At 36.2% G+C, this 12,066-nt stretch overlaps 1 protein-coding gene across 2 annotated transcripts in view; it reads left to right on the top strand.

Moving 5' to 3' along the window:
• CASC3 (CASC3 exon junction complex subunit) overlaps nucleotides 1–3,262 on the top strand; it is a 28,851-nt gene extending 25,589 nt beyond the window's left edge. For both annotated transcript variants that reach the window (XM_034415785.3, XM_034415787.3), the window contains exon 12: nucleotides 49–3,262. In XM_034415785.3, the coding sequence (XP_034271676.2) occupies nucleotides 49–201 (153 nt within the window). In that variant the 3' untranslated portion in view covers nucleotides 202–3,262. The remainder of the gene's footprint in view (nucleotides 1–48) is intronic.
• Nucleotides 3,263–12,066: the final 8,804 nt, after the last annotated feature.

The following is a 12,066-nucleotide window of genomic DNA, read 5'->3' as shown; positions in this document are numbered from 1 at the left end:
ATTTGGAACAAACCAATACTTTTTCTTTCTTTCCTTTTGGAATGGCAGGCTCAGTCTCAGGTGTATGGAGGGGTCACCTACTACAACACAGTTCAGCAGCAAGTGCAGCCCAAACCTTCACCTCCCCGAAGAGCCTCACAGCCAGTCACTATCAAGCCTCCCCCTCCTGAGGTCTGTTATTTCCCCCCTGTCTCTTCCTAGTGTACTATTGTATCTGCTTCCACTGGAAGAATGTCCTTTAGTAATGAGAGTGCCGATCTCTCCACCTGATTGATATGTTGCAAGCTCTAGTTTCTTATTACAGATTGTAAATAGGTTTCATGTTAACATCTATGAAGACTTAAACAAATAAACATAGAAGTTAAAATCAAGCTTGATGTCTAAATCTGTTTGACTAAACTAAAAATGTATTTTCATCTTTTTAATTGCAGCTTCACTATTTGAGAGATAACCTCACAATAAATCTGAATGAATTTTTTTGTGCAATGTATAAAATGAATGTACCACTATTTAATTGATCTGGCAAAAGCTTCACTTTTTGTGTTTTATCTTTATTTGGTGTGTTATGTTTTTTATCTGAAAATATGTGAGGCCCTATTGCTACATCAGTACAACATTAATACTGCTCCAAAATATATGAAGGTAAAGCATTCCCCTTTTTAAAATGTGGGAAAGAATCTATAATTCTACAGAAAGTCCATTTCTTTATTTTGGGGGTACCACTTGAGATAAATTCCTGAAACTTTTTATAGAAAATGGGAATAACTATTATTTTTGGTTTCTTAATAGTTTTGTGATTAGTTATCCAGTTACTGTAAATTAAATTCAGATTTTTTTTTTATTTGCTGATTTCATATTGAATTGTTGAATTAACAGGTAGCAAAAATTAGTAATGTTAAGGACTTATGATAATATATTTGTATTAACAATTGTTAACTTCTGACTATTCTCTAGATAAATACCGACTAAACTCACAATTTGTGACTGGGCCGCACCGTTTCAGACTGAGGCTGGGCGTTTCCCAACAGAATGTTTCTTAAAACTCCCTCCTTCCGTGTAGGCAGGTAGAATGTTGCAAAGAATGCTAAGTTAAATTGTTCTGCAGGAATATTAACTTGTAAGGAGCTCTGTGATTGTACACAGTGATAAAACAAAAGATATGCACTTGTGTGTAGTGACCAATAACAAGAATGCTGTTTCATAAAGGGGAAATGCTTGGGATATGATCAAGAATTTGACCGAATCTTGGCAACAATAAGCTATGTCTTACACTGATGATTGTTTAGAGTAGAGAATAGGACCCCTTTATGTATCTTCTACTGTAGGCTGGATGACATCGTGGTGCTGAGACTAACCTTCCTCCTTTCACAGGAATTAATTAATTCAAAAGCCATTTCAAAGCATCACAAATGCTTTGAAGCACCTCCTATAGGGAGCAACTTAATTATCTGGTCTTGCAGCCAGCTTCATACAACCCACACACTTGTTTGAAAGGGGGAACAGGCATGTGGCTGAAGTGGCAGGGAGTCAATGCTTGCCTGTGCTCCTAACTCAGCACCTCTTTTGACAGACAGATTTGCAGTTTCTTCTTGGAAAAAGTGTCGGAGTAGGTAAGATATCGCTTCAAGAAAGAGTTATTTCTCTGCAAAGAAGTGCAGTGAGTAAGGGGCTTCATACTATCAGCTCCAAAGCCATATTAATGAAAGAGTTCTGCTCTCCCCCCCCCCTCTCATTTCTATCTAGGATGGCAGAAATGAAAAGTCCAAAGAAAGAAGCAACATTTAGAGAATTCTGCATCTTGCTGATTTCAGTAGAGTTCCAGAGCTGGCCCTGTGGAAGACAGAAGACAGCTCCTTTGTGGAATCTCTCCTCTCTTTTCCCTTGGTAATAAATGATGCACAGGGATGCAGATACTTCTGCTAGGCCAGGCCATATTAGTATTATATCTGAGGCAAGATGTCTATCAGAAAGGTATCAGCAAAATCAGATATCTTTGCGGTTCCCCCTTTTTTTCTGGTGTATTGTTCTTTGGAAGATATATGTGATCAATGACAGAGGAGCAGTTCTATTTTATTCCTTTCTAAATGTGACAGTTTTTTAAGTGTCAAGCTAAATCTATTCAGCCCATCCCTATGTTCGTTTCTCATTCAATGTACCTATCCCTGCTTTATTTCTGTTCTGTTTAACTGGTTTGTTACTTGAGTTTGTTAACTTGTATGAATTTGTTTTCCTTGGCTATGTTTTTTTCCAACAATACAATTTTAAAATAAAATACTATTTTATGCAAGATTATGCATTTGGGTAGTTAATACCCTACAACAGGGATGGGCAACTTTGGCCCTTTTACAACCTGTGGACTTCAACTCTCAGAATTCCTGAGCCAGCTTGGCTGTTTCAGGAATTCTGGGAGTTGAAGTCCACAGGCAGCCAGCTTGGCTGTCTCAGGAATTCTGGGAGTTGAAGTCCACAGGGAGCCAGTTTGGCTGTCTCAGGAAATCTGAGTTGAAGTAAAAGATTGTAAAAGGGCCACAGTTGCCTACCTCTGCCCTACAATAACCTTCAAAGTTAGACATTTTATGCTCAAAACAGTCTCTGGTGCATTGTTAGAAGGCAGAAAAGATATTCGTTCTTCGTATAGCACTATCTCTTCTTTAGGACTCTAAATCACTATTTCTCAGCCTTCGCAACTAAGCTGTGTGGATTTTAGCTGATAATTCTCCACACTGGTCCACAATGTTTAAAGTTGCCAAGGTTGAGAAAACTGCTCTTAAATAATGCCTTGCAGACATCTTTTTCTTGCCTGCTCTTTGCAGCTTACATTTCCCTATTCAGGTTGCATGGCTTCCCTTCACATTTTATAATCCTCACAAACTTTGAATGTACTTAATTTGCTTACAGAACCATAGTAGAAAATGGCCACCTTTTAATTATTTGGGTAGGAAGAAATTGATTGGCATTGAACTAACCTTTGGTGAAGTTTTCAGGAAACATTCTGGATCTATATGCCTGGTTTTTTTGTTTTGTTTTGTTTTGTTGTGCATGTGTAAATTCCTACTTGGAATGTACCAGGACCTATTTTTTTAAAAAATACTTTAAAAAGCAATTTAGCTAATATTTGAAAAAAAAACCTGTATGATGAAAATATATTTGGTTTTTTTCTGCCTTAATGTTTAAATGTATTCTTTTAACATCAGTCTTGAATCTTAGACCTAAGGACACTGTGATAGTTAATTCTTGCTAATAAATTTTTTTTGTTCCTGTTTGTTCAAGTGCTTTTTTGTGTTAATAGTACTGCAAGTGTTTGATGCAAAAGTTAATACATGATAGTTACTCAGTAGAAGCTTGTCTATTAATCATTAATCTATCCTCAGCTAGCCTGCTTCCTTCCTCCTTATTTAGAACCAATCCTTATGATGGTATTAGTTGTCAGCCTCCTCTATCAATATCTCAGCCTTGAATTAGCATACAGGTGCTTCCCTAAAAACTTCATAGTTATATAGTATAAGATGTTTTTTTCCCCTTGAAATAGAGGCAGTTGACTTTTTCCAGTCAAAACTCACACATATTTAATATTATTTTGCAAATTGAGAGCTGTAGTGTGGGCATGGGGAGTTCAGGAATTTTCTTTGCTTTAAATAAAAAACTGATAGCCACTTTCAAGGTTTATATTATAGTGCTTATGTTTTCCACTCCAAAATAGCAAGAAATTATGCAATCGGATTTAAGTTTTAAGGTGACTAGAGGACTAAGGGTATCATAGAGTCTTTCAAATTTGTGACTTTGATATAGAATTATCAGTGGTGGCCATACTATTTGGGAATTCTGGGAATTAAAGCCAAGACATCTGGAGGATGTCTAAGTTAGTAAGACTATGGGTTATTATTATTGGTTTTGGTTCCAGAAGCAGCATTTTCCCTGCTTGGGAGGGAATGGTGAGGGAGAAGTAGCATGGGGTTTATCCTTACTGTGGAATTCAAGGACATAAACAAATAGCAATAGCACTTAGACTTATATACCACTTTACAGTGCTTTACAGCCCTCTAAGCAGTTTACAGAATCAGCATATTGCCCCCAACAATTTGGGTTCTCATTTTACCCACCTCGGAAGGATGGAAGGCTGAGTCAACCTTGAGCCTGGTGAGATTTGAACTGCTAAATTACAGGCAGCCAGCAATCAGCAGAAGTAGGCACAGTGCCATCACGGCTCCTGGGAAACGATTCCATATCATTATGGAAAAAAGAAAAATATTAAGTATTTGGGAAAATATTTTTAAGTGAGATGTTTTGGTCTAAGCAATCAATAGTAAGTTTGTAAGAGAGTTGTGAGACAGTGTTTAACTTTTAAAAACTGAAAAGCAAGTTTTGTTAGGAGAGGAAGAAGAAAAACTACAATCTTCCTTTAATCTTTTTAACGGTTGAGTAAGTGGAAGAAGAATGAAGTGAGAGATAATAAAGGTTATGGAATGTACAGTAGACATCAATCAACAGAGAACTTAGGAACCTGCCTGAGACCTTTCTAGAAAAATAATAGGTTTCCTGGACAAGTGTTGTGTTTTGAAGGAAGACTTAAGGTCAGCTGAAAATTCTAATCAAAAGAGACATATTTAATCCACTTCTATTTGATTTAAATATTTGGATGTCCTAGGTACAAGAAATAATTTTTCATAGATATTAGCCTTCATATTTTAATTCCATTTAAACTTTCAGCAATCACACCCTATATCGATTCCTTTCAACTGGGCTAGGAAGAGGCCTTCGCTCCTTGGCCTCTCTAGATTTGAATCAACCTTCCTTCTCAAGTACAGATGAGAGGATCTGAAATTCTTTTCATTTATCAGGTTGGCTACATAATCTGTCCAGGAGACAGTAAAAAAAGATCAAATTTTGCTGTAAGACCAAATAAAAAACCTGCAGTATACAAGTGTTTTAGCAATCATTTAGATTTCTTCCATACACCAAGGGCACAAAGGACAAGTTATGGGAGTTTTATTAGGCCTGCAAAGGGGCAGAAAGAAGGAAGTTGCAAAATGCCCTGGCAAAGGCACTTGGAATTTTGAATGGAATAAATCAATGAGCAAAGATGACATGCCAAGTCTTCCCTATGAAATACATTTGGGCATCTTTTGGAAACAAGAATCAAGTATAGCATGTGAGTCTGAACCAAGCTCAGCGATTATTTTGAAGTTCAATTAATTGGTTGAAGGAATTGTATTAAGTGCTGAACAATTCTTAGGGCTGTTGCCTAAATTAAAAAATGGCAAAACTTGACCTATCTTTTCCTTTTCCTTTGCAATAGGCAAAAACTGCCATTGTGATATTATTGGGTGGTAGATTATTTCATATGCCTGAAAATTCCCTAGCCAGATTTCTAAATGGTAGGGATGGATGGTCATATGGAAGCTTCTTGAAGTTCTATCCCTATGTTTTGCTCTCTAATTGTCAAGCCTTAGGATCATAATCTACCAATCTCTTTCAGGATATATACTGTATGCATCATGGCAAATGTTACACTTTACATGCTGCTCCCATTAGGATATGTCTTCTGGACTAACCGAGCCAGTAGAGGGCACCATACTTCACAAGTAATTGCTTTATGGATCAGAGTCTGCAAAGTGAGCGAATATCTTAATACTGACATTTTAAGTTACTCTAATAATATCCCTAGTTAAAATGGGGGAGTGATACCAGTTTTACTATCCTTTTCACATAATGATAGAAGGCGAAGCTATTACAATAAAAAAAAATAGTTTCAAAATTCAGAATTTTCATTATAGTAATACATATACACACACACATGTACATGTACACACACACATACATTATATATATACATAGAGGATTGTGTGTGTATGTTATGTGTATCTAAGATGGTTTGTTTGGTTTTACAATATACATTGTATGAATCCAGCCATTTTACTAAGCAAGCCATGATTAAAATAAAGATTTGGCAGGATATGTGAACCAAGTCACAGAAAGTACTTTCTCTTCAGCCTGTTTGAGAACCAACAGGAGAGGTTTTTTTCCTGAAATCAGGCAAAGGTCTTGTTCAAGAAGTGCCACATAGCTAATCACCATGGGCTTGGCTCCTAGCATTTTTACCATAAGAGCAAAGTCTGAACCTTACCTTCAGATAATTAATGAGCAATGTTTGCAGGACCTTCAAGAGTAGACTGGAAAATAGGACTCTATATTGATTCCCCCCTTTTTTTAAAAAAATTTTTACATGGTTGTCACAACTTTGAAGATGCCCTCTTTGTTTGTGATTTTGAATATTAGGAGCCACAGTGGTAGTAGGAGCAATAATATGAAATGGTAAACTTGGAATTTTGTTTTTCTTGGGGGGCAGATGAAATGTTGTGGCCTTCAAATCAGTATTGACTTCTGGACTAGTCCAGTCTTCTTGGTAATATTTTGGAAGCACTTTGTCATTGCCTTCATAACCAGCCCAAGGTTATCCAACTGGTTTCATGCATAAAATGGGACTAACATTCATCACCATCTACTGGTTTGTAATCTGATACCTTAACTACTATACTAAACTGGCTGTCTAAAATAACTACACAGAGTTTAAATTATAACAATAATGGTGTTTCTATCCAAAAATAAAAGTATGCCTGAAGCATAAATCACACTGTGTAGAACTGAGAAATTCTAGTTGTTTTTAACTCAAGGAAAAATGAAGCACCGATTGTACTCAGTTCCAGTCTGAAAATGGAGCTCTGTTTCCAATAGGTAATTCAGAATATATACATGTTTGTGTATAAATCTGATACTTTTGGATATAGGAATCAATAGATGCACTCTATAAGTGTCCTTATCTTCACTCATAAGGATATAGGGAAGGATGTACCAGTATATATTTGGTATCATACAATAATCCTATTCCATCCAGATTCTCCATATAAGCGACTGATAGCAATTTTTGCAAATTTTTTATTCATCCATTTTCTCATTCTTGCTTGATCTTCCAGTTATCTAGTTTATCATTTCTCTCCATCCGATCCTTTCATCATTGCACAGACACTTATTTATTTTGATTAAAGGCAATAATTTCAATTGCATTAATTTAATTATCTTTCATGCATTTATAATTCCTTATAAGTTTATAATCTTTCTTTTTAACTATGCAGAATAAATATATTAATTTATTTCTGTCATTTATATGCTATTAATCTACATGGGTCCTAGCCAAGTACATCAATAAAACAATAATAAAATTAAAGCAATAATAATAATACATTATAATAGCAGAACATGCACTCTTCATCCCTCACTTGCAGCTCTGTCTTCTTCACAAAGTTCCAGAAGGCCATTGAAGTAAATTCTGTTCTGAGCTTGTATACAAATTGGGATGTGTCTTCCTACCTTTTTATAGAATTGGGCAAACTTTACCTTCCTAATAATCTAGGGCTCTTACAAATTTCATCTTATTTAAATTTAAAAAAAAACAAAACTGCCAGGTCCCCCTTCCTCCTTGCAAACCAACGAGGACTGATTTATGATGTGATGATCTGGCCACTGCATGGGTCAAGAGGTCCTTGGACTGCTCTATTAAAACCAGAAAATTACATTGCTAATGTTCAATGGAAAATCAGATTTCAACAAAACAGATGAAGGAGGTTACAAAAAAAAAAAAAGTTGTAGATGCACATTTTCCCAGCATCTTTCATTTATGCCAATGCTGGCTAAATATAAGACTCCTGTCAGTTATAGACTATAAGTGGTAAAAAATAGAATGACATTGGAAAAACACAGGAGCATGAACTTGGATATGGAATTTTTTAAAATAATATAAATATAGATTTATATAACTGCCCATTTCACCCAAGAGACTTTGGGCAGCTTTAATACTTTGGGTGTTAAAACACAGAAAAAATGCAACATATTAGGATTATGGTTAGCATCACCCCCTTACCCAAGGATAAACAAAAGCCCCATCAGAAGAAGAAAAAAACTAGCAGAGCTCATCTATCTACCTAGATGCTCGAGGAAATAACACCTTGGGTTGGGCTTGCAGGGTTGGGACCATTCAAATGTCTTGGGATGCTGTTCCATAGGCCAGATGCTGCCACTGCAGATGCTGAGAAGGTACAGCTTCAGAGTCAGACAAGATGGTACTGTTTCTTACCTGTACAATGAGCCAGTTTGATCTAGTGATTAAGGCATCAGTCTAGAAACCAGGAGACAGTTTAGTTCTGCCTTAGGCACAAAAACCGGCTGGGTCACTCACTCTTGGCCCAACCCACTTCACAGAGTTGTGGAGAATATAGGAGGAGGAAAGAATATTAAGTATATATAAAAATAATAAAGGTGGAATAATCATTCTCAGGAGAGTACCAACTTGGAAGGATGGTTGTTTTGTTCATTTGTTTCTTCTGTTTGGTTATGATTTCTTTTTATAGGTACAGTTAGTTTATCTGTAAGCTGCCACAGTTTTTAAGGAGATGGGTGGCCTTGAAATGGGATAAGGGAGAAATAAATAAACTTGCCATGAAATAGCACCAAGTTTGTCTTTTAATCAAGACCAATGTTTCTCAACCTTAACAACTTTACGCTATGTGGACTTCAACTCCCAGAATTCCACAACCAGCATGACCAGACTGGTTGAATATTGCAACTTTCACAAACGTGGCTGAATGATGATTTATTTCTTTCATATTACAAAAAATAATAGGTGCTGGCTTCATTCATATCTGAACAACAGAAGCTAAAATTATAACGTCTTTGGAATACGTGCAGCTCTAGGTCTAGGCTACTCAGCAGTCAAAATGCATGGCTTTTATACAGCTTCAAAGTCTAATAAATATATTTACATCAGTTTCTAGTATCATGTTATATAATAACATCTATGGTTTCTTTGATTCAAGGATCCCTTCTCATTTTGTCATACTTGTCAGTCTTAAAAATCAGTGGCAACATCTTATTCTCACACCCAAGGATCACTGCCTGAGAGAATATGCATGCACATACATGTAGATATTATATAATCTCTATCACCACAATTAGATATTGCTGCAGGCTTTTCTCCATCTGTGTGCAGTGTACTTTGTAGTCATCTGTACTATGTCTCTTGGAAAACATGGAAAATATTTTAGCTGAAGGATGCTTAGAAATAACAAAAAATTATTACATTCTATTACAAAAAATTCTATTACATTTTCAATTAGTATCTTATCAGTTGCTGGGTGCAGAATGGCAAGCTGATGGTAATATAGTAATGTATTTTAATTGATGTTTAAATGTATATGTGTGAGAGATAAGATGCAAAAAAAAAAAATTAAATGTAGCTCCTGCAGAGCTGATAGGGATGAATTAGACCTTAGTGGCAACTCTAGCAATTTACCTGAACAGTATTACTAAACGGCAATCTATAAAATTTGAAAGAGGCAACATGGGTGCAAATAATTATTCATGCTGGAAAATGGAGATCAGCTGAATATAGGCTGTTCTAGAATAAACGTGGGTTAATATTCATGCTGTGTAATCACTCAAAACTATTTTTCTTTATATATCCTTGATCATTATCATATATTTTTTACCTTAACCTCGGAGTTCGGAGTAATGTCTTTCAAAGTTCTTTTGGTTATATTCTTAAGTTCTTTTATTGCTGTGCATGGTAGAGGATGCTACTGCTACTGTTGTAGATTTCTACTACTACTCTTTCCATCACTCTCTAGCCTTCCTGGATATTCACACTGTCCTACAAGTAGATGAAGACATGCCCTTCGGGAATTTAACAAAAATGTACAAAAATCAAGAGCAGCTGCTGGAAATAGGATCGCACAGAAAATGAAGGATATCCACAGATGCCCCTTAATTAACCTTTTCATCTAAATTAATCAAGTAAGTGAAAGAATAGCACTATTCTACCTAATACAATTTCACTGAAAATCTATTCTTCAAATATTAAAAGCAATTTCTCTTTTTAGTGAGCTGGATGAAAATATGGCAGCAAAAAAGGAAGATTTTTTTTCCCCCCTGCATGGAACAAGTTAATATTCTCACAAGCTTACTTACAGATATTCTCTCTCTTTTCCCTAATTGTTCTCCCCCACAAATGCCATGTAATTTGTCACTCCCACACATGGTCTGTTTGGCAACGATGTCAGCAAGGTTTTACATGTGTCGCCAGGCTACTGGGACTGCCAGAAAGAAAACTGAAAATTTCTTTCCAATAAAATGGAAATAAAAGAAATTGAAGGGGAAGACAGAAGGGAAATGCCCAGATATCTTCACAAACCTAGATTTTAAAAGGCATTATTATGGCCAGACAGATGTTTAAACTGGATTTGGCATTTTTGTCTACCTATTAAGTCCTTAAGGGCCTGGGATAGGCAGATGTTTAACAATATTAGAAGTATCATCACAGGATATAAATTGTTCCAGTGCTTTTTGTAATTTATTGATGGTAATTTATTGATGTAATTTATTGATGTTTGTTTTATTGGCTGCCCATCTTCCCACTCTTCTCAATGCTGGTAGTGTCTGACTGGTGCTCTAGATATTTTGGGATTGTACCTAAGGCACATGTTACTATTGGTACTATTTCTGCTATTTTCTCCAGCTTTTTCTATTCTGCTGCCTCCAACTAGTGGATAATGTCCACTATCCAGATTTTTTTTTTTACCTTTCTTATCAACAATTGTTCAGGCTGGAGTGTTGTGTGGCAGATGTTTGTTTGCGTTCTAAAATCCCAGAACACTTTAGCTTCTTCATTTTCTATCACTTCGTCTATTTTTGGTCTCGCCAGTTTTTACTTGCTGGCAAGTGGTATTTCTTGCAGATATTCCAATGCATCATTCTTGTTACTTTGTCATGCTGTTGTTTGTAGTCAGTCGATGCAGCCTTCTTGCAGCAGCCAACTAAGTGCTCCATTGTTTCTTCAGCTTCTTTACAGAGATGATATTTGCTCTCTGTTGTCTTTTCAATTCTCACTTTATATGCATTTGCTGTTAAGGCTTGGTCTTGCGCAGCCAGAATTAACTCCTGTGTCTCTTTGTTCTGTTTCTTGTTCTTAGCTATTGTTAATCTGCTTTGCTTGCTAAATTTTTTATGTAATCCCTATATAATACTTTGCCTTGCCACAGGGCCTTCTCTGTGGTGGTTTCCTCTCTGGAACATCATTCCCCCAGAGATTAGAATGGCTCCCATCCTAATTCTTTTCCGGAAGGCGCTGAAAACCTGGTTCTGCCAGTGGGCCTGTGGAACCCAGAGCAGGATGGAACCCATTAAATGGCTCGTGTGATCAGCTGTCGCTGGGGCAGGAGGTGGGGGTCAGGGGTGATTTTATTACATTAATTTATTTGATTTACATGAGTTTTACTGTTTTTTAAATGTGGTTTTTTGTATTCTGTAAGACACCTTGAGTTGCTATGGGCGAATAGGCTGCAATATAAATCTAATTAATAGATAGGTAGATGATAGATAGATAGATAGATAGATAGATAGATAGATAGATAGATAGAAAGATAATAAAAAATATATAAAAAAGGAAGATAAATGATGTAATAGTTGCTTCAGTGCAACATCTTCACTGTCCTTCAGATTTCTTCCAATGCCTTTTTTCGTCTTCAATTGTCTAGTATACTCACAACATTCCATGCCCATCTATGCTCCTTGGTAAATAGAGTCTCTCAACTTTGCTGTATGTATGAAGGGCATGTTTCACTGTCTTCCTATCCAGGGCTCTTAATTCAGCTTCCATCTTCCATTATTCCAACTGTATATCTAATGATTGAAATTGCCCAGGTGTTAATTGCTTTGAGTTTCTGCCACTGAGTTTGTTATTCTTCTTCTCTGAAAATCTTCATTCTCATTCACTGCTAACCTTGAATTCAATGTGCATGATATAATTAGCCTGAAGGATGCCCAGATATTTGTAGCGATCTTTTTCATCCAAATTCTTGATGATATTTCTGTAGGGCATCTTGACTCCTTCAGTGTTTGTTATTTTTCCCTTGCTGATGGTAAGATTGGCACATTTTTTTCAGTCCAAATTCTATTGCAATAGCTTAACTGTATATTTGGAGAGTGTTGAATAGCAATTCCATTTCAGATTATGTTTTT

The sequence above is a fragment of the Pantherophis guttatus genome, chromosome 4 (genome assembly GCF_059756535.1).
Source record: "Pantherophis guttatus breed Tessera chromosome 4, ASM5975653v1, whole genome shotgun sequence".
NCBI lineage: Eukaryota > Metazoa > Chordata > Lepidosauria > Squamata > Colubridae > Pantherophis > Pantherophis guttatus.
This window is presented reverse-complemented; position numbering and strand designations above follow the sequence as displayed.